General features: G+C 40.6%; 1 protein-coding gene across 4 annotated transcripts in view; it reads right to left on the bottom strand.

The window, feature by feature from the left end:
* The window catches only part of LOC140917371 (glypican-5), a 617,795-nt gene that overhangs the window by 352,124 nt on the left and 241,425 nt on the right, over window positions 1-24,246 (bottom strand). For 2 of the 4 annotated variants that reach the window (XM_073360049.2, XM_073360046.1), the window contains exons 5-6: window positions 22,070-22,129; window positions 19,871-19,996 (exon numbers count right to left, since the gene is read on the bottom strand). The exons of 1 other annotated variant lie outside the window; for it this stretch is intronic. In XM_073360049.2, coding sequence (XP_073216150.1) covers window positions 19,871-19,996; window positions 22,070-22,129 — 186 coding nt within the window. The remainder of the gene's footprint in view (window positions 1-19,870; window positions 19,997-22,069; window positions 22,130-24,246) is intronic. One more of the 4 variants, XM_073360047.1, reaches the window with a different exon arrangement.

The raw sequence follows: 24,246 nt of genomic DNA, 5'->3' as shown, positions 1-24,246 counted from the left end.
GGAAAAAATTGAGTCCTTCCTGTGTACTGGAGTTGTTACTTGCAGTGTCCTAATAAATCTATTTATTCCTATAAGCAAATATAACACATCCCTACCTTGACATAAAGCTCAAAAGACCAGAGAAGACCTTTCACCTTACATAGTTGTCCAAAGTTCAATACAATCCTCTGGGAGATTTCAGACCCCATTTCTCAGTATACTCTCTTTTAAGCATAAATTCCTAAATCCTTCAGTTTACATCCATTTATTGTATTTGTGTTTCTGAACTTGTGGAGGGGACAACAGCTTTGGAGTCAGTACATGGATTTTTAATAACTTGTATGTTGAATGTGGTTTGTTAGTTGAAGTCATTATGCTTTCTTTTTATAAGAAAGACCTTATTTACTGTAAAAGCAGCAAAGAGTCCTGTGGCACCTTATAGACTAACAGACGTATTGGATCATAAGCTTTCGTGGGTGAATGCCCACTTTGTCGGATGCATGTAGTGGAAATTTCCAGAGGCAGGTATAAATATGCAAGCAAGAATCAGGCTAGGGATAATGAGGTTAGTTCAGTCAGGGAAGATGAGGCCCTCTTCTAGCAGTTGAGATGTGAACATCAAGGGAGGAGAAACTGCTTTTGTAGTTGGCTAGCCATTCACAGTCTTTGTTTAATCCTGAGCTGATGGTGTCAAATTTGCAAATGAACTGAAGCTCAGCAGTTTCTTTTTGAAGTCTGGTCCTGAAGTTTTTTTGCTGCAGGATGGCTACCTTTAAATCTGCTATTGTGTGTCCAGGGAGATTGAAGTGTTCTCCTACAGGTTTTTGTATATTGCTATTCCTAATATCTGATTTGTGTCCATTTATCCTTTTACGTAGGGACTGTCCAGTTTGGCCGATGTACATAGCAAGGGGCATTGCTGGCACATGATGGCGTATATTATATTGGTGGACATGCAGGTGAATGAACTGGTGATGGTGTGGCTGATCTGGTTAGGTCCTGTGATGGTGTCGCTGGTGTAGATTTGTGGGCAGAGCTGGCATCGAGGTTTGTTGCATGGATTGGTTCCTGAGTTAGAGTTACTACGGTGCGGTGTATAGTTGCTGGTGAGAATATGCTTCAGGTTGGCGGGTTGTCTGTGGGTGAGGACTGGCCTGCCTCCCAAGGCCTGTGAAAGTGAGGGATCGTTGTCCAGGATGGGTTAGAGATCACTGATGATGCACTGGAGAGGTTTTAGCTGAGAACTGTATGTGATGGCCAGTGGAGTTCTGTTGGTTTCTTTCTTGGGCTTGTCTGGCAGCAGGAGGCTTCTGGGTACACGTTTGGCTCTGTTGATCTGTTTCCTTATTTCCTCATGTGCGTATCATAGTTTTGAGAAAGCTTGGTGAAGATCCAATAAGTCTGTTAGTCTATAAGTTGCCACAGGACTCTTTGCCGCTTTTACAGATCCAGACTAACATGGCTAACCCTCTGATACTTATTTACTGTAGGTGCTATATATAAATATCCTCCTTTATTTGACTGTTTTCTTTATATGTTTGTATAAGTGAAATGGATAGGAACAGTTTCTTTTTTGTGATTTTAAAATAACATTTTGGACCATACTTTCTGTTCCTAACCTGAAGCTGCAACATGCCTTTTTATTAAATCCTGTTTCGGTTTGGACTTGGCACATTCTATTGTATTGGAAAAAAGTACAGACAAATATATCACACTGTCCACATATCTATTTCCTAGTGTTGATACAATTATTTGGAAATGCTATATTTCAGATGAGTGATGACTTTTGTAAGTACCTTCTTTTAAAAGTAGATGCAAATTAAAACAGCATTCTGTGAAGGCACTATGTATACCACATGTATTTTAATGAAAGTACTGTAGTTTATTAATCCAAAGTAAGGAATAGGACTAATCCCATACTGTGCATAAAGCTCTGGGTTTAAAATGTAATTGTCCCTTTCTGGCATCAAAGAAGTCTCTTGCCTTGTAAAAATGGCATATAATGCAGGCTTCTCCTTTTTCCAGTGCATCTGACAGCTATTAAGTAATTCAGCTATGTACTGAAACTTGTTAGCTTGCTGGTAGCATGATCCTCAAAAGCTTAAAGGTCACCAGAAAATATATATCATTTAAAAGCATGCCATTTTGGAATAATTTGCCAAATGCCCGACATAACGAGGGTCAGAGGGACATTCAACATAGCCTTAATTTAACCCTTGCCATCTTGTCAAAATGGTCCTAGACTCCCAAAGCTGGATTTCTGATCTCAGTTACACCAGTGTAAATCCAGAGTAACTTAACTGGAGTAATTGTGGATTTACCCCCAGTGTAACTGACATCAGAATTTGGCCTCTTGTGTCAAGGTGAGCTGGCTCCCAGTATATGGTATCTCAGCACGAACTGCTCAAGACTACCCCAAAACCCACCTTAATCGTTGGCTTTCCACCAATAGCTTCCATCTCTGTACTGATTCCCAGTTCCTCTTGTATTACCTCAGTCTCCATGTGCACATAGCACAACTCAGGAGGTTTCTTCCCTGTGTAATATGACACATTCTTTATATTTGTTTTAAAAAACTGTCTTCTCAACCCTGTTCCTTTCTCTGTTTTCTTCATATTGTAGGGTCTTGTCTTCATAGGAAAGTTCACTGGTACAGTCTTAGGTGTCTGTAATTTAATCTTAGGTGTCTGTAATTTAAACCCATTAAGATAAAGCGGTGCAAACCCCTGTGTGGATGCTCTTCTTTTGGTTTATGAGTGGGGTTTTTCAACATAGCTTAAGTCAGTTGGGAACAGGTTTAAACTAAACTGAAAAACAAAGCCTCTCAAACTGGAATAATACTGTCCACACCGTGGTTTGCCCTGGTTTCATTATATTGATTTAAAAACCAATTCAAGTTAAACTGGTGCAACTTTCCTATATAGACATGATATATCTGGCTAATTTGGGGTCAGATTCTCCTTTTCTCTTATGCAGATACACAGGGGAAAAGGCCACAAGGAGCTTTCCACTACTACCTTTAGTGCACCCCAAGCAAGGACCAGGGGCAATTGCGGTCCTTGTGCTCTCTCTATGTGCCCTTAAGGACATACATCACTGCAGGGAGTAGAGGGCCAAACAGATTGAACTATAGTGCAGACAGTACATTCCCACACATACACTTGCCTGAAAATCTCGGTGGGACAATCTTTAGGACACGGCTCTTAATTTTTCAAGTTATATTTTGACAACAAATAGGCCATCTGCAAGCTCCAATATTTTTTGTAAAGCAATTCTCATTTGAATTGATAAGATAATTATTTATTTTTATGATTATGATTATTAATTATTCTCACTGTGGTAGCATCTAGCAGCCCCCACCATGGAGGAGGACCACATTGTGCTAGGCACTGTACAATGACGGAACAAATATTAATACTTAAAAACAGAAAATACAATCAAATTATAAGTGAAATACTGTATTCATTCATTACTTATGCAGAGAAAGAAAGAACAGGGCCCTTCGTTGTCTTTTGCTACTTAAATGATCCACTGCAGTAATCAGTGAAAAAATCAGTTCAGGAAGAAGAGAAAGCAGTATTCTCTAGATACTTAAGTGGCCCTGACAATTCTAATATGCCTCCACTGACAAGCTGCCCGCCAGAGCCAAGACACACAGCATCTGATCCCTTATTCCAAAAGATCTATTTTGCCAAGAGGAAATTATCACATTCTCTCTTCAAATAATATAAGTGCCCATGACTAAAAACTTCTTTATAAACATATAAATTACATATTTAAAACCCGTCAAGGAAGATTCATTTTTAACAGAGTTTGGGGGAAAAGAGGGTCCGATTCAGATTTGGCATGAGCGGGTTTGACTTCACTGGAATTTCTCTCACTAGCATCAGGTCTGAATTTGGCCTGCCCGAAGAGAATGCAAAGCTATATTCAAAAAGCTGTAATAAGTCAGAGGTTGTCATTTTCACGTAAACTGTGTTAATTATTCAGCATAACCCAACTGGGACTGACTGTACATTTTAAAGGGTACAATAATACACAAAAAGGGCTAGATTGTAAATGTATCATCTTCCCTGATTCAGGAGCAGTGCACAGTTCCACTACCCAGGGAGCAGGCCAGAGAACAAACTGCAATTCAGTAACAGTTCCTGCCCTGGTCCCAGCCATGCTCTGCACCATACTGCACAGTAGTACAAAATACTATTAGCCATTCTCTTCAGTTTCTTTGGAATTTCAGGGCCAGATCCTCAGTTAGTGTAAACTGGTTCAGGTCCATTGAAGCCAATGGAAGTCCACTGATTTACACCAGTTGAGGATTTGCCTCTTGAAGCCAATAAAGGCTGACTAAATGGGAGTGGCGAAACTGTGATGTCCCCTAACTACACTGAAAATGTGGTTAAACCATGGTATACTATATCTCCCATCCAATTTTGGCGATTTAAAATAAAGTGCACACATTTTCTCCAGCTCCTTGTTTATCTCTACGGAAGGATTACTATAAAATTTGCATAGCATTCTGTCCAAGGAATATTGGAATTACACAGCTCTGCATCATTCTATCAGTCAGTTTAGGCAAATGTATTTCTCAGTGTCCATTTCCAACACAGGGCGTGCAGTACGTTTTTTCTGCTATACTAGGAAGCAACAATATAAAGTTTGGGTTGTTTCTTATGAATAAAGTATTTTGCAGCTTCCAGCAATGGGTAATCTCCAAAAATTGCTAGCATTGAAGAGCAGAACAGGCTTAACACATTTTAAATATCGTGATGCTACGGAGGCTTAAAAGGATTTTGTCTCCCTTTTCTCTATGCTTGCTAGTGCCTTAGAAAAATTACAGAAGGGACAAGGCAAGTTCTCAGATCACAAAAAAACCACAGCATTTTTAAAAGCAGAATCTTTGAAAAGCAAGTCACCCTGATTTATCAGTTCCTTCTCTGGCATGCATCATGCCCTCTTCCCCCACAGGGGTTCTAATGATGCATGCAATGATCCATAGACAGCTGGAATCAGGAGCACCTCAAGGGCTCCATGACATACAAAATTCCAAAGAGAGGTAATAAAGTGGGGGGAGGGAATATGTGAAAAGGAAGGAGTGATACAGAAGCCATCATGATGGTATATTGCTTCCCCCCACTTATCACCAGTGACTGGGCAGCATGGCTGTTTTTCTGTGAATTTTAATTCCAATGGTTACATCTGGAGCACACTGAAGGTGGGTCTACTCTGAAAAGTGGTGATGTAGAAATAGCCTCTTTTCTGCCTAGAAATCAGAGGTATTAAGAGACAAAACTGCTGACTGAAGTGACAAACAGATTTTTACTACTTTTCATTCCTGATCGCACTACAGAGCTGATATAGAGATGGAAGAGTGAGAAGCAGGATACTAGCCTGGCTTGTACGTTGTTAACTAATTTCCAGTGACAGGGTTACTACATCTGCATAATCTCACTGAAGGTAATAGGGTTGCACAGGTGTAACTAAGAGCATTTCTACACTACAAGGGCTGCAGCTACACCGCTGTAATGGAGATACTTGTTACAGTGACGGAGGGAGTTTCTCAGTCGCTGTAGTAAATCCACCCCCTCAAGAGGTAGCAGCTAGGTTGACAGAAGAATTCTTCCATCTACCTAGCAGTGTTTACACTGGGTCTTAGATTGGCATAAGTATGTCTCTCAGGGGTGTGATTTTTTCACACCCCGGAGAGACATAGTTGGGTTGACATATGTTTTAAGTAAACACAGAATTTGGCTTGCAGAAGCTCTATGACTGGTGATGAAACATAATTTAGTAAGAACTCAACTTAACTTTTAGATTCCAGGCTGCGTGTGCATGGGCTTGGCTGTTAGAAAAGACTTAAATTGTGAACTCAGGAAATTTCACCTTGAAATCACTGAGAGGCAACAAATGTAGATTTCCCCTACCCCCAAGCCAGTATTCAATAATCACTTTTCTAAGTAGAGCCAAACTTTAAACTCCTGATTTAGCTATTTAAACAGATGCTTCAACGTGAAACTTCTGTTGAGCCTGGCAGACGAAAGGAGCCTGGAGAAATAGACAGAAAAACAACCAAAAAAATTACAATCTTTAAGCATTTTTACAAAGGTTATTTATACCTTAGGCACATTACTCAGCTCTGTAGCATATACATGAACTGATCTCAGGATAAAAATAGTCATGAAGCTAGTGGTTCCTGGTGGATTTAACTGGTAGTGGGCAACTCAAAAATCACATGTCTGAAAGGATTTTACCTGCTATTGTTATGAGTAACACCTAAGATCCCTAGAACAGAAAGAGATTACCGGGGATGGGACGGGGTGGGAGAAATACCCACATTATCTTCACTTTTTCATTTGATTCTCTTTGTGTATTTGACCACCCTTTGAATATAGTCGGTTTCACTGTTTGTGTTGCTGGTATCTGTCTTTCACACAGCAACAGGGGAGAGAATTTAAAAAATATTAGGAAAATATGATTGGCAAGGAGACTGCAGGCGGGTGCACTACCTAGAAAATAGTATGCTTTATATGCTCTTTTTAATTGACTACATGTCAAGTTGACAGTGTCTCTTTAAATTAGAGATGGACTGTAGAAGGTTCACTCACTAGGTAGTGTGCTCTCTCGCGGCTAGGCACAGTGTAGCAGCCCTTCTGTGTCTGTTGCCCCTGCTGGCAGCTACTCTGTTCCTTCTTACTACAGACAGCGAGACTCATCCCCTCCAGGGTAGCAAAAACTCCAAACGGAGCACGAGGTCTTTGTTCTTCTGCACCGGGCTTCAGCCCTGATCTGGGCTCCATAGTCCTTGTTCCCTCACTCCAGAGGCTTATACCACCCATTGTTAGGAGGGTCATAATGGGAACCCAGGCCCGCGTTCTCCTCGGGTTCCAGCCTGAGGCCCTTGTGATAAGCAAGTAGGGCCTGTTTCTTATGATCCTTCCCAGGGCTGTTTCTTACTTTTGCCTGTATGCAGCATCTGTCATGGAACTGTGCTCTCCTGCCTCCCTCCCTGTAGTTTTGTCTTTCTGTGCCCCTTTTCTCAGTTTGTTGCTGAGGAGCTTTCGCAGGATGGCGCTGGCCCTCTGGGCCACCACCTGGAGCCAGTATGAGCTTATATTGCAAGCTCTCTCTACTCCCAGTCCTCCCTTATTGGACCTGCAACACTTCCTTTGTACGAACCACCCAGTCTGTTTGTCCCCAGCTGGGTCTAATCCTTAATTACTTGTCTCCCTCTCCCTCCACGTGCCTTCACAGAATGGCTCTCTGGCTCCCCTTTACCATGTCCCTGCCAGTGTGGGGTTCATACACCCCATGATGTGGGCAAACTGGTTCAAATTGAGAGAGAACTGGCCTAAGTTTTGTCCAAAATCAAACCATATGTAAAGTTGATATAAAGAGACTCAGTAATTTATCATTAAAAAACAAAAACACAAAACAAAACCCCTCTGCACTTCCTTGTCTTCTCTGGACCTAGAGCCAGACACATGAAAATATCGAAAGGCGATTCTTTGGGTATTTCTGACCTTGTTGAAACCTGGAAGCCCTGAAAAATCTTGAGTGAACCTGTTTTTTTCCAACCCAATTTCCAGACCAAAGAAAAAAAGAAGAAGAAGCAAATTGAATCAAGTTGCTGGGATCTTTTGAGTTTCATTCATCGCTACTTTAAACAAGATCTGACATCAGCAGAAGGGTTCAACAAGCTAAACAGCAAATTTTCCTAAATGAAGGCCATGCCTACTCCTATTGAAATTAATGGGAGTTTTGCATGATTCAGAGGTAGTGGGACTTTATATCCCAAGTTGAATTATGGCCCTGATCCTGCAGTTGGAGCCACTAGCACAGAGTGCAGGCAGATACCTGGTCTGCCTTAGTGGAAACAATAGCAGGATCCAGGATCATAATTGCTCTTAATCTTTAATTAAGAACATAAACTTTAGTAAAGCCATAAAATTCCCTTTTCATTTAAAATAAGAAGCACATGCTCAGTGTTTGATTACATTATATAATTTGTAATTCCATTTACTTTTCCAATGGCTTTTTACTCTAGATCTCTTGAAAATCAACTACAAACTTATAACATTCTACTTATTGAAAACTGTAGTGTCCGTGACATCCATCAAATGCACAGAGACTGTGATAACACAATGTTATGACTGCAAGTGCTGACTTGCAATGTTCAAAATGTAGCAGTTTCATACAAGCAGGTGTCAAAACCATATGACAGAGTAAGGTTTGTAAGTTTCAGTCCTGACATTTTACAATTGATAAAAATATGACCAGGAAAGTGTTTTACTGCAACTGTTGCTCTTTCCGGGAAGATAAAAGCAACAAAAATTACCTCAAAGTCAAATATTAATGTTTTAGAGTGAGGATTTTTCCTAGTAATTTCTGATTTAAGTGTAATTCGATTAATATTATGAATGCTTTCATTTTTGGTCCTAAATTGAGCACTGCTTTTTATTTTATTTAATGATTAGTGTCCTGCTCTTGTTCCCATGGGAAAATTCTAATTTATTTAAATGGAAGCAAGACTGCGGGCCCAAGATATTAGGTTTTGAACCACAAATAAAAGTTTGAAAATATTTTTGGATGGACTAGCCAGAAGGGAGCACTGTGAAATCCTGAATAATTATCCAGATTTTAGGGCAGCATTTCATTTACTTTGGAAATATTTAGATGACTGTGGAAAACCAGAAAAATCTCAGGGCATGGCTACACTGGAAACTTCAAAGCGCTCCTGGTAATCCACCTCCATGAGGGGATTAGCTCCAAACGCTCGGATCCTGTTTACACTAGCGCCTTAAAGCGCTCTGACTTGCTGCACTCAGGGGGGTGATTTTTCACACCCCTGAGCCAGCAAGTTAGAGTGCTATAAAATGTAAGTGTAGCAAGCCCTAAGTAAATTCAGGTTTCAGAGTAGCAGCCGTGTTAGTCTGTATTCGCAAAAAGAAAAGGTCATGAAAGCTTATGCTCAAATAAACTGGTTAGTCTCTAAGGTGCCACAAGTACTCCTTTTCTTTTTAAGTAAATTCAGTTCTTCTTGATACAGTCTAGTATTTTTTCACTCCCTTAGATTAGTCATTGCTAATACATACTGTAGCTCAATGCACCACAATAACCACTTCAGTTGCTCTCCTTTCTAGAGATTCACTCCACCAAAGCCCATTATGTCTCCAGTAAACTACAGCACGCATCTTAGCACTACTGAAATGTTATGATGGAATGAATGGTCTTAGATTGCTTGAGACTTTTGCAAAATGTCCAAGTGTCTTGCTTACAACACTCCTGCTAATACTTCTCAGAATGATGTTTGCTTTTTTTGCAACAGTGTTGTTTTACTGTTCACTCATATTTAGCTTGTGATCCACTCTGAGCCCCAGATACCTTTCCACAGCACTCATTCCTAGACAGTCTTTTCCCATTCTGTACGTGTGCAACTAATTGTTCCTTCCGAAGTGTAATACTTTGCATTTCTCCTTATTGAATTTCATCCAATTTACTTCAGACAATTTCTCCAGTTTGCCCAGATCATTTTGAATTTTAATCTTATACACCTTAATAATCGTGACTTTTCTACTGGGACATTAGTTTAAAAGTGGGGTTGACACAGAAATACCACATCACTTTGATCAGTAAAAACCATACAAAATGACTCTACATCCAGCCCATGATTATGGATTTTCTCCATCTGAGGAACAATTCCCTGTAGAACTTGAAAGCTTTCATTTCCACTACCCAGACCTATCTGAAGGTTCACTATGCTCTAATACGCCTGTGTAATTGAAAAAGTAGCTTCAAAAGCAGCCACAGAGGTAGTCTAGATTTGGGTTACCACCTGCAGCCATGCCAATACATGCTGCGATCCCACTAGAGCTCACAAACTGAGCAGTGTCAACATGCATCGGTACTGGGATGGGAGATTTCCAAGGAGTAGACAGGGGCTGCCAGGAGGGCTGTTCATGATGCCTTGCTGTCTCAGAAGCAGAGTGCCATGGAGCCATTGCACAAGCAGGGTGCTAGAGGGCACTGTGCTGCTGGAATTCTACCGGGGTATAATATGAACGAATTTACACAGCATCTGATACAGGATTTCTGTATGCCTTGCAAACACTAATTATAGCTTCACAACACCCTTGTGAGATCTGTATTATCTGAAGCATGAAGCAAGTAAAGCCAAAATTTTCAAATTTGGGTGTCTAAGTTAGGGATTTAAAGGCATATTTAGGCACCTAAATACAAGTGGCCTAATTTTCAGAAGTGCTGATTATCTGCAGCTCCCATTGAAGCCAATTACACTAGGATTTTCCCCTACTCGTGTTTTCTCTCTGCGTAGGAACAGCAACACTGTTCTTTAGCTTATTGCAATGTCACTATAAGAAAATGGTAATTATGTGGTGGGTTTTTTAATTGTAAAAGCAGTCACGAGGACTTGATCAGTAAAGGCATCAGATCCAATATGTCAGCAGTAATTTCACAGTTCTCATTGGTTTGTGCCAAACCCTGCATTGGAATCCACAAGACTGCAACATTTAAGTAATAATGATGCCTTTCCACAGCGTATTCATCAGTTTAGCTCACATGTGAAAAAGAGGGAGGTTGTGTCCTCCTAGGAACTATTTAGCCATACTGCAAAGACATGGCATGAGTAGTTACAATGTGGCATGATTCATTATTCTAGATAGGTCTGGCTCTAGAATCAGAGGGATTTTGAGGCCCGCTGGCACAGCGACAGGGGGAAATGTGCATAATGCCTGTCTGTATCATGCCTGGCTCAGTCAGCTGCACTAGTACTTCACTTTAATGAACACCAAGTTTATTCACAATTGTTCAACTGTTTTAGATTTAGATTAATTGTGTTTGATTAATATATATTACTGCATCATCTGCCTTGAAATGGAAACGGCACAAACTTTGCTAAAATAACTTGTAGCCCAGTGGGCGAGTTTGCTTTATTATATTCACTGCTACTGTAGCCCAGTGGGCTAGTTTGCCTTCATTATATTTACTGCTTTGCATTATATTCTGCTTTGCATTATATTCAGCAGTAATTCATATGTCTGGGGCCTTTCACCTAGATAAATGGACCTAAAGCATAAGGTCCATGTATGACTGTGACGTTTAACATAGAGTATGCATTAAAGCAGATTGGCATAGGGGCTTTCCTAAGTTCATACCCTTTTAAACTTAACAGGTATGCCACAACTTAGAACTTGGAAAGAACTGAAATAACCAGTTAGGACAGAAATAACTAATGTGATATCCAACCACAAAAGGGCTATGATAACGAATTGATGTATATAATAAATTGAGATAATTGAAATACTAACCTACAGGAAAAAGACACTCCAACATTAGTGAGGTGAGGAAATACAAATAAGGAGGAGGGAAAAATCCCCTACTGAACACTGTATACATTGAACATCATGGCGTCACTGTAACATATTATAAAAGTGGCGTCCCAGCCTAGGGGCAGTAGGAAAAAGAGATGTAGTCCTTGGGAGGTGCCAGAATGATGGCTACTGGTGATGATGGGGAAGGTGATGAGGAAGATGATGGCTAATGTTTCAGGTTGTTCTACAAGGGATGGTGTGAGTATATGATAAACTATACCCGTAAATATAAAAGAGTTCCTATATTGTGAGTGTTGCAACTGTGCAATCAGGGTTCCCAACTATATAATAATTTAAATAATACTGGGCCTGATCTTGGGGCAAGAACCTGTCTACCCTCCAAGTGATAACTGGAGATTCTTAAGTAATCAATATAATTAATACATAATCTAAGATCAGGTTACAGACTGTCTAATTTCAGTATAGTGTACCTATTCTAAGTACCTGTACCTCTCCTACTAAAATGCTGAATTCCTCAGAGAGTATCACCAGAGACTCTCTACACTGCACCTGGACCAAGAGTGTACTAGCTGGGCTACTTTTCCTTTCTCCAGCCACATAAAAAGGACTGCATCAGAAAAGATAGTTCAACTATATACCTAGACCATAGGAAGTTAGGTTCCTATGTTTTTCTTTTGGGATCTGATCCAAATGAGGCCGATGGAAAACCTCCTACTGAGGCTTTGGATAAGGCCCTTAGGGACCTACATAAGTACAATTTTCATAACAGATTAGCACATGGTAGTTCCCTCTGAATGCCCATGGACTCAAGAGCTGAACTTTAGGCACCCAGTGCTGAAAATCATCACCCAAGTCTCTGATCTCTCTCTTCACTAACAACAACAAGGCCTATACACACAGCCTGATAATCTACGTCCTCAAGGAGCTCCCAGTGAAGCCAGCACCTTGTAGGACTGGGCCTTTACAGTCCACTTCAAAATGTATTGAGACTTTTTACCCTGCTGGTTGGTAAGTGGGGCAAAGAGTGGCAGAATCCTCTAGTGATTGATGAGAGGCCCTACTTAAAAAGAATAAAGGGATTGAGTTTCAAACAGCAGCAAGGAAGAAGTATTTGCAAATCACAGAAAGTTCCTCATAGGGGTGTTGTGAGGTACTACACTAAGGGTTGGGGACATACAAGTACCCTGTGATTATTATAGACAGACTTTTTTCCCCACAAGGTTTCATGAAATAATCGTGAAACCTTCCTTCCCACAAGAAAAACTTCTATTCGCAGGCAGGATAGTGTTAGTGGCAAGTGGGGGAGAGAAAGCTTACTCCTACTGGTGTCATTCCATAACCTATGAAGGCCCTAGTGCATCGGCTTGCAGGTCATTGGTGGGGCTGTCTTTTGTTGCTCATCTGAACAGCATGCCCTTGCCTAGTCACAAATCTGCACAAAACACTCAGTCTCAAACATTTTTTCTTCATAATATATTTTTTTATGAATTTCTGACACAACGCCAACTTTTTTACATTGCCATCATATTACATCATGGTATGGTCATTTCAAGTCTCAGACATGATCTAGAAAGCTACAATAGAATGAGACATTACAGTGTGAATGTTGCACACCAGATCATTTGGTAGAACTTAACAGTCAGCTATATCTGCTGACTGATGTACCTGCCCATTTTTGAAGACCGTCTCGTGGTGTTTTATGTTGCATTTGTGTGTTATAAATAATGTAAGCATTGTATTTATTTTTCCCAAAGAGCCTGAATGTCAATTAGTGTATGCCATAAATAAATATTGCTCAGTTTCCAGATATCCATATGAAATACAAGAAGGGACAAGGAAATAAAAACTTGGATGGCTGCCAGTTTCATAGGCTGAGTAACGTCAAGCTAAGGTTCAAAAGAGATCCCACCATATTAATACTGGAGCTCTATTATCTGATACAGCAGTAAGTCTATATTTTGGGATCAGTGCTATTTATTATTGAAGAAATCTTACCCTTGCAGTTCTGGTGTACTGGGAAGGGAGAAAGAGCATTAATGAAATGAATCTTCAGGCAAGTAGTAAGGCAATATTTCTACTCATGGCTGAAGAGGGCATGAGGAGGAAGAACTGGCTACTATGCCAGCCTGTTAGGTTCTGAAAGAAGCTATATTTGCCAGCAAGGGGGCACATCAACCCCCCCAACCAGCTATTACATGTAGCATTGTCAGCAACACACATGACCTGAGGTACATTCTCCTCCTTTACCGCCATGTGCACAGGGCTGGTTGAAAAACACATTTTTTTTCCCTGCCAAAAATTTTGAATGAACAATTTTCATTTGAAATTTTTTCCATTTTGGGGTGGACATTTTAGATATGAATCAAAATTTCCATTGTACTTGGGCTTTGGAAAGGGAAATGTTTTCAACATTTCAGATTTTTCTTTTCCTCTTTCAACCCCCACTTATTCCTCTTTTCTCTCCCTCCCTCTCTCTATCAACTTTTCAAAACTTACAGATTGTCAAGAGGAAAAATGAATCACTGCAACTTTACCACCATATAACTTTTCCAAATGTTCTTAGCTTCCAGTATTTGGAATATTTTGGGGGTTATCAAAAACCCAAAGGAAAAATTCAGATTTGGAATCAAACAAAACAATTAATTTATTTTAGAAGCCTTCCACTAAAAAATGGAAAAAAATTCATTGAACACAAAGTTTTCCTGTAATAATTTTCTATGAGGCCTGACTTTGGGGGCAGAAAATTATTTTGTTTGAAAAATTTTTACAAGCACTTAATGTGCATCCTGCAGTATGCCTCTTGCACTGCAGGATCCTGGAACAGAAACACTGACCAGACTCACAGAGGGATAGACTGTCTTGTTTGACTTCTTGAGTTCTCTTCCAGCCCTACATTTCTGATTCTATAACCCTACCAGTGCTAAACAGTGAAGGGCCTGACTCTTTTTAGATCACTATAAACTACTATTTACAATATTACACTGTTGCTGACATCTCCAAAATTAGCCTGCATGCAAATCATTTGTCATACACTTAGCTCTTTAAATTTTAAATTTCCAAGTTATCTCCAGATACCATAGTCTTTTATTCAATTACGTTGAAGCTATTTACACATAGTGTTATAAATAGAGCTGTTGGGGTGTCTGTTTCATGGGAAACGTGGTGATTTCAAAATTTGTTTTTGTTCCAGATTGGATCAAAAATATCTCATTTTGAAATTTCCAGTGAAATGAAATGTCCACACAAAAAAATTGTTTCAGATCAACTGAATTGTATTGTTTTGATAAAACATTTTGAAACAATATATCACTGGAATTTATGATCTAATATAAAATAAAACACAGCTCAAAACATAATTTCGTCATAATCTACACATTCCCACTGAATTTGTGATTTTAAGGAACTGGCATTTTCTGATGGAAGAAACATTCATCTGGAAAATTTTCGATCCGCTTGAGTTACAATGCACTGAAACACATTTTGTCAATAACAGTATTGGACATGGCTAGACTCAAAGACCCTCTTCTGTCCCTAGAGTAGATGTTATCTTATTCTGTAAAATCTTCATACGCAGAGCACCAGAAATGACATTGGAAAGAGTCCCACAGAGAGAGCGAAGCACATTCTACAGCATTGATTTCACTGGGCTGGGACGAGAGGGGAGAGACTAAAATAACTGTTTTTTCCATCGCTTTTACAGTTAACAAAAGTAAATATACTGTCACATGACATAGCTCTCTGCCTGTTTCCATGCTGGATGATCTCTTTATATGGGCTCTTCTGAGTCTTTCTTTCTGGGATTAAAAAGCGCTTTCATGAGCTCCTTTAAAAAACTGTATCCCAATCACTTTACTTTTATGACACTTTTGTGTGCAGACTTGCAAATTTCTAGTAATGGCTGAGCAGTGCAAAAACCAAACTAGAACATAAGAATGGCCACACTGGGTCAGACCAAAGGTCCACCTATCCCAGTATCCTGTCTTCCAGCAGTGGCCAGTGCCAGGTGCCCCAGAGGGAATGAACAGAATGGGTAATCATCAAGTGATCCTTTCCCTGGTTGCCCATTCCCAGCTTCTGGCAAACAGAGGGCCAGGGACAGAGGCTAGGGACAGCCCTTGATGGACCTATTCTCTGTGAATGTTTCTAGTTCTTTTTGTAACCCTGTTATAGTCTTGGCCTTCACAACATCCTCTGGCAAAAATTCCACAGGTTGACTGTGTGTTTGTGAAGAATTTCTTCCTTTGGTTTGTTTTAAACCTGCTGCCTATTCATTTCATTTGGTGACCCCCTAGTTCTTGTGTTATGAGAAGGAATAAATAACACCTCCTTATTCGATAGCATTCTCAGAAAAGAGCAAGCTGATTTCTGGAAACTGTGTGGATGCACAGACCACAGCTTCACTCTACAAAACGTAATAAAACAGTGCTTAGAATGGCAATGGCAACGCTTTTGATAGCATTTACAGGACCAGCCTATGGTGCATTCTGCAGGCATATGGAATTCCTTTCCATATAATCAACGTCATCAAAAGCTCCTATTTCAACTTTACATGCAGTGTTGATCACAGTGAACTCAGTTTTGAAGTCAAAACAGGAGTACATCGGGGTGTGTCATGCCTGCAATCCTCTTCAACATTGCCATCAACTGGGTAATGCAGCATTCAACAGAAGACATGCCAAGAGGCATTAAATGGACACACTTCTCATCCCTTGAAGACCTGGACTTTGCAGATGATGTCGCTCTCCTATCACATATCCAACACCATATACAAGAAAAAACAACTCGACTCAATGCATTCAGCCAGCAAATTGGACTGAAAATCAACCACAATAAGACAGACATCATGGCCCTTAATATTGCCTCACCATCACCAGTATGCATAGAGGATTATGTTCTCACCAATGTAGAAACATTCACATAGTTGGGTAGCACCCTGATGGCGGAACAAGCCAGGACATCCCGAACAAAATCAATAAAGCCAGGAACACCTTCAGGAGCTTAAATACAGTCTGGAAATCATCAAAATACAACACCAAAAACAAACTCAAGATTTGTCAGCGCTGTATACTTTCAACACTACTTTACAGTGAAGAATGCTGGGGAATGAGAAAGTATGACATGTCCAAACTGTTTTCATTCCATACAACCTGCCTCAGAAAAACCCTCCACATATCTTGGCCCAGAACACCAAGATCTATTGACAGAGTGCAGCCAAGAGGGTCTGAGCATCATCATTGCCAGGAGGCGTTGAAGATGGATCGGTCATGTGCTTTGGATGGAAACTGATTCCATCACCAGAGTAGCAATAAGATGGAAACCTGAAGGCAAGCAAAAATGAGGTCGTGCGAAAACATCATGGCAAAGAGCTGTGGAAGCCGAGCTGAAAAACCTGGGGCACAGTTGGGGAACCACTGCCAGAAACAGACAGGAGTGGAGGAGCTTCGTCGCTGCCCTAAATGCCAGAAGCGTAATAGGAACATGATGATGATGATTTACTTTCTCCACACTAGTTATGATTTTATAGATGTCGGTCATATCCCCCCTTAGTCATTTCTTTTCCAAGCTGAAAAGTTCCAGTCTTATTAATCTCTCTTCATATGGAAGCCGTTCCATACCCCTAATCATTTTTATTGTCCTTTTCTGAACCTTTTCCAATTCCAATATATCTTTTTTGAGATGGGGCAACCACAATTGCATGCAGTATTCAACTAAATATCCAACTCTGAATTTCAGTACAAAGACTTCAGCTGGTTCATATTATCTGAGGAACAAATGAAGAATATTAAAGAACTACAAATTCCTAAAGTATTTTTCTCACCTAATGTATTTCACTTGGGATTGAGGCCAAGGTTTTCAAAAATAGGAGCCTAAAGTTGGTGCTGCACCCTGAGCAGCTCCCATTGCAGGGAGAGCCCAGCAGTTCTGGTTCGCATGGATCATCCAGTGGCATAGGAGCCAGTCTTCCCAGCACTCACCCTCTCCCTGCTGCTGGAATAGAGGGGATGTCTGGGGTGAACAGGCACTACCAGAGCTTCCCTGTGCTTTCCTGCCTGCTGAATCCCATTATGACCTGTCAGGGCTTTTGGTAGCTGGCATAATTCAGAATAGGTTTTAGGCTGCTCTCTTGTTGATGCCACACTGCTTGCCGGCCCAAGAGTGCCCTCTGCATCTCTTTACCTACACCACATGCCCCTCCAGCAAGAGTTGAGGGCAGGATTGGGCTACTAAAAAAGAGAGAAACATAGTTTTGTTGCTAGTGCTCCCTGAGCACTGGAAAGCAGGAGACCATCTTGTACAGATCATGGCACTTCAGGGTCCAAGAGGACAAGCCAGGCCAGGATGTTTCTGAGGCCATAGCCCTGCCCCCTCTCCATCTTTGAACAGTAGCTTAGCATCAGAGCAAACGTGGTGGAGTACAAGCTACTCTTGCAGTACAGGGCATTCCCTTCAGCAATCCAAGACATTATTTCTGCTCCTTGACTATCCATCCGTAATTATTTCAGAGGCCTTGCTCTAGCGGTGCCCCTTTAGCAGCACTCCGACTAACAATATCTGCAAAGAATTCCAAAAGGCTCTAAACATTGGAACAAGCTTCAAGAAAACACGTCTTGAAGATGCTGCACATCAACATGCTGAATGTGTGTGTGTACTGTAATGCCATCAGAGCGCAGCACAGAAAAGCGCTTTACAACCATAGCAAGTCATTTTTCAGTGGGAGGTGCTTGTTAGATTTCTGTAACTGAATTTGTCACATTTGTCATGTTGCAGGTTGAACCACTCATATTTCGGATTAAAATCAAACCATTTCATGCAATGTCAAATTCTCCAAAGAAACAAATAATCCATCTACATTAGTCTGCCTGTCCCCTGACGGTAGCTGCTGATACCAGTATCTCAGCTTCATCTGAAACATAGCATGGCCTCATCTTACCATAGTTCCACAGTTGCTCAGAGAGTACACAAAATGAAACTGGTGTTATGCTTTCAATCAACCAGTCTCTGTAATGCTCCGGTTATTTGCTTTCATCGGTTTGGAAGTTTTCTCACTAAATGTGAGGGCAAGTTTACACCCAGCCCTGCATGGACTGGAAGGGGCAGAGGGAAGATGGCGCACAGGACCTGGAGCTGCACTACCTCCACAGTACAGGGGCACGATAGAGCCTGTGAACCCCAATCCTGTAATGTGAAGCACATGGATGAGTTGACTTTTATGGCTGGCTTCAACATGGTGTGCAGGGGTGCAGCAATCTGACTAGGCACAACATATTGCAGGGTTGGGGCCTCCATCTGGACCCTCATTAGCTTTAAAAGTGTTCATGTCCTCTCTGTAGTGTGAACAAAAGTCTTGGATCCACCATTACCTAGAAGCCAGTGCAGACTTCAGCAATTATAGCAATAATTGTGCCTAGGAAATGAAATATTGTTGTCTGCTGACAAGGCTTTTGTTTTGTTTTGTTTTACACAAACACATGGGGCCATAGTGTTTAAGAGGTCAAAGAAGCACATGCCACCAGAAGGGGGCAGACTGGGTATGAAAGGATCCAAGGTGAGAAATAGAGCATCCAACTGAAAGTTCCATTCCTACCCTACCAACTTCATTAAACTCTAGGGGTATGTCTACACTGCAGTGAAACACCCACAGCTGGCCCATGTCAGTGGACTAAGGCTTGTGGGGTTTGGGCTGTGGGGCTATAAAATGGCGGTGTAGACATTCTGGAACCCTGGGACCCTATGAAGGCAGAGGGTCCCAGAACTCAGGCTCCACTTCAAGCCTGAACATTTACACTGCAATTTCACACCCCTGCAGCCTGAGCCCTGTGAGTCCTAGACATCTGACCTGAGCCAGTTGTGAGGGGTTTATTGCAGTATAGGCATACTTTAGGAGTCTAATTAACAATTGTGGTACATACTCTTTGCCCTCCCATTTTGCTTATAAAACAAAGTCGTCTGCACACTCAGAATGACCTACGTACCACAGCTGCACCATTTCCTTCTTTCTTCTTACTTTCAAGACTCAAAGCAACCAACTTAACCCCATTGAAAAGCTTTACTGGTATGTAGGTTAAAAAAAGATCAAGACAGCATGATCTGGTATTTCTGGACCTAGCGTGCCCCCCGCCCTTACTGTTAAAAGCATGACCCTTATTCTCCCAGCAAGGAAGATCTGCAACTGGATCAGCAAGTTATTGTAGGGCTTCAGTGTGTGAAAAGTGGGCCCAAAATCAGTGTTATTCAGTCTTCTTTGGAAAGTGTTTCAGTTCACTGTATAATTCATTATAATTCAAAATGCTTTTTTTCCTCATAGAGATTATACAACACTATTTGAAGACCCCATTAGCGCAATCTCATGGGTTAATAAAATGATCAGATATTTAAGGATCATGAAGGTCATTAAACTGCTTATAGTATATAAAGTAACATGTCATTTCAAGACAATGCATCATATCTAATACAGAGCTTTTTGAAGCACCAGGAGGATCTGGAAAGCCAGTTTTGTTTACGTAAATATGTCCATCTTCAGTACAAAATTTGACTCTCTCAATTACCTTTCCACAACATCCTCTCCATTCCAGCAAGTCGAGCTGTCCCGCATCACCAGGTCCCCATCACACAGCCTTTCTGCTATAGAGGCATAAAAGGTTCGGGATCGTTTCATGTAGTTGATGAACTCTCTACAAATTAGGAAGAGAAGAAATTAACAGCAGAGCAGTGAATTCCTGGGGTAAGTTAAATCTTTGGTTCATGGTTCTGTAAAATTAAAAGTTTGCAACCCTTTCAAAAAGAAAAAAATCTAGCAAAGTTAATTTGCTCTTGTTTAAAGTGCATTCCTGTTGTTGATGTATCCTCCATCCCTATTTACCACAGCATTAATAGATTACATTGTGTTTAAAAGGTAGCGTTAACAAACAGCATTAGTGCATCCCACATGGATTGAAAAATTCATTTAAAGCTTTTGTATCAACAGAGAAAACATTATTTGTTTTCTGTTAAATGGATGTGTTCTGTCTATAACTAAAAGTCAATATTTTTACCCTCCCCCCCAGCCAGGGAGTGATTAATTAAGATGCTGTCAGTGCTATTCCTGGATGGAAAAGGCTACCTATAACCAACCATGCAGTCCTCCATTAAGTGACTTGAACATACAATTCAAGTGTAGAAAAGCCAACCTTGTTGAGAGGGGGTTAGCACCACCCCACCATTGCCTTCCATGTCAGCTTTGTCTTAAAAAGGATGCTCCCTCTCATCAAGTCTGGTGCCCTGCCAGTAGTCGTGGCCTGTGCTTCATGTTTTGGAGGAAAAACAAAAAGTCTGGATAGTGCAAAGAGCCTGTTGTCTGATGTGGAATGGAGGGAAAAATTCCTTCCCAGGGGCAACCAGCTGATGTCCTAATACATGATTATACCTGTCTTACTAAGGTAACCATATAAAATAAATGTTTACCCACATGACCACAGCTTTACCTCAGATACCAGAGTATTTCTCTGTGTTTAGAATTCCAAGGAGTGAGATTATGGGAAGTATTTCTGTAACCTTAGGTACTCCTAACTGGTACCCTTCATGTCTAAGCCTTGGTGCTATGAAAATACTGTTCTGGACATGATGCAAAGCCATGCACAAAAACTGAAACTAGCGCTCTAAAGGTCAGTTGTTGCTATTCCTGCTCTCCCATGCCATCAACACTGCCGTGTGGAAAGACAACAAAACCATTCTGCTTCAATTGCTTCCAGGGGGCAGGCTGTATAGGGCGACATTCCATGGACAAGGGGTTTGGTGATATGGTGGGTCGCATTGCACGGGAGTTGTCAAGGTATTTGTTACTATGTTGGGGACAAAGGGGGCCTTTAGCAAGACTCAACTCCCCAGGATGTAGCAAACACAGCAGAGTCGCTAGACACCCACTCCTGCCAAACCATGGGTTTGGGGGATGGATTCCTTTTCCTCTAGCCCTTCTTAGGCCTAGTTTTCACTAGGAAATAAGAGGTTTTACAACCAAGTTTTAGCTACTATGGGGTAACTAACACATGGTTAAAGCCTAGCAGGGACACAGCTGTTGTAGTTTTAACATGAGGGCAATTATTTGGTTCTAAGGAAGATATGATCTGAGCCTATTCATGTCATTTTAGCAGAACTGTGCATCACTTTGGGTTCACAAGCATGGAATGAGCACCTCTGCCTCTCCCTTTCCTCCTCCTCACACATTTTCTCTCTGCTTGGTGCAGTAATTAAATAAGTAGTAAACCTATGACTTAGATACATCACTACCTGCCCCCATAGGATCGCCTTAAGGGCTATCCATTGTATGAAGGTTGCAGAGATGCCTAGCTTGAAGGTTGGTCAGTCTACCAAACACACTGCTCTCTCAAAATGCACTCTTCTAAGAGTGTGCTGTTCATCTTAACCCTGTTTTCCCAAAGCTGTAAAGTCCTTTGGTATTCTTGAAAGATTTCAGTTTATGTTGTACATACATAAACACAAAGTCTCAAAATAATATCTTAGCAAATATAAAATTACGTGTTGATTTCTACTGTTTTCATTTCTTACAAAGGAAAACTATTTAAATTTTAATAGGAACATTGTATTTTCCAACGGTTCACATGGTAATAAACCATTATTGATTTCTAAAGTAGCTGTATTCAAACATCTGTCTTTCCTAGATCAGAGTTGGTAATGGAACCAAGAGCCTTATAATTTGGATGAGTTACACAAAGAGACAACAAAATATGTCACCTTGTTTTCATTCTTACCGAGAGATTTTTTTCAAACTTCTGGATTTGTCATTCTTTGAAGCTTTCAGAGGCAGAGAACTGGAATAGGCCGGGGAGAATAAGCATCAATCAGAAGAGGTTGGGGGTGGGGGAGAAGCAGGAATTCAGGCAAATGAGGAAAAGAAATGAGAAAAAAGTAAAAATTATTTGAAAGAAAGGGTCATCAAGCACATGCACAGGATTATCTCAGAAAACAAATGAGGAAAACTATCATGAGATTTTCCAAAGTATAGATACAATTAAAAATATGTCAATGCATTACTGAAAAACATCAAGGCTGGTGGTTGAAGAGCTTTTTCCTAAGATAGCTTCAAACAAAAATTACAATTACAAATGCAGCAAATACAACAACATGCTAAAAATAAATTCTATGGACTTGAAATCTACCATATCCATATATGGAATGAATGAGTTGTAAATACAGGTCAGCTCTTATGTATATGAGAAAACAATAGGAAAAAAATGGCTTTGCGCACCACACAAAAGGAAGTACAAGTGGAAACTCTTCGTTTTTCAGGGTAATGAGCAATTTGTTTAATCTTTTCATGGTTATGCAAGTACAGATTTTTGTGCTGTTCAGTTCTGGGACTCAACAACTGATAGCATTGAATGAGACAGGACTTCATGTGCATAAGAACCACCCTCCAAAGTAGAAAAGCCAGTTCACAGGATCATGCCAGAGGAAACAGCTAAAATGGATTTCTCTAGGAAAGCCCACATTTCCACAAGATAATGGCTCTTTTAGCAGTCCAGATTCAAGCATACATATGTGTTTTGTGGTTCTGCCATCCTGAGCTGTATAGAAATATTTGGATTAACTATTTCACATATGGTGGGGAGCCTGATGACGCTCTCATTTACATCAGAATAAATCAGGAGTAGTCAGTGTAAGATCAGGCTTTGGATGTCTAATCACCCCTCAATACTTCTGCATAATGCAATGGCTTTGTTGGGAGCTATACATGCACATAAAAGTCAACACAGACCCTTGTGCACCTTAGATACCCAGTGAAGCTTTACTGAAGAAAATGGACTATATTTTCAACAGCACTGAGCAGCACAAAGCGGAAGTCAGAGAGTTGGGGGATAAGGTAGCAAAGGAAGGCTGCTCTAAATTACTGAGACTGCTAATGGCCCTGAGAAGCCATTATAACATCCATGGATGGCCAGTGTGCTGAGATGCCCTGACCACTTCCTCATTAACCCACCATGTTCCCATACTGACCACATGGAGGGATGGTGGCATGGGAGTACTGCTACACCAGTTCCATGCTGTGCCACTAGAGGGTCCCCTTTGCACTGGGGTGATGCTCCTAGTGGGCCAGCTAAACACAAAGCAGCCCTTATGCTGGGGAAAAACAATGGCCAATGGGCACTATGTGCATGGGTCAGACTACCAACACTTGTTCTGAGTTGTTTTAATCTTCTCCATAGCCATTTGATTTGCAGTTGGCATTAACAATGTGTTTTGTACTTCCTCTTTGATAAAATTCGAGCATTAAACACACCTACAGTTAGAGCCAACAGATACATTTAATTCAAATCAAATAGGTAGAATTGATTTCATACATTTCTTAAGAAACTCAAAATTAGTTATTTTAATAAAAATAAAAGACTCCCGGGTCACAAAAGAACAATGAAACCCTGACATAGTAAGATTTCAAATGCTGCCTTCTCTAATTAGAGACCAAATGCCATGTTTTATTTCTTTGCTAAGCAGAATATATTTCTATATTTGTAGGTAGATCTGTATCCAATCTGTGTTTAGTGGCGTGAAAAATATATTAAATACAGAACAGATACTAAAGGAGGGTATTTTCGCTTTCCCAAGTGTTCTGATCCAAGCCCAAAGAGTGTTTTGTGCTGAAATAAACAATAAAATCCCAATTTACTGATTGAGATATATGCTCTGTGTATTCCTACATCATCACGTAGCTTCACTTTTCCTGACATCCCTGCTATACATTACAGTAACCTCCAGGTTAAGAAATGACTACAACAGCAATGTTGCCAGTTTCAGTTAATCTCTAAAGAGTGTTGTGCAATTAAAAAAAAGGTAATTAAATCTATATATCTTCTTCATGCTGTAGTATTGTAAATACATTCAGAGTTAGAAATTTACTAAGACCATGCAGTATTTGTACAAATTTCAGTCA

Source organism: Lepidochelys kempii, chromosome 9, assembly GCF_965140285.1.
Source record: "Lepidochelys kempii isolate rLepKem1 chromosome 9, rLepKem1.hap1, whole genome shotgun sequence".
NCBI lineage: Eukaryota > Metazoa > Chordata > Testudines > Cheloniidae > Lepidochelys > Lepidochelys kempii.
The sequence above is the reverse complement of the archived record's forward strand: the minus strand, read 5'-3'. Positions and strand labels throughout refer to the sequence as shown.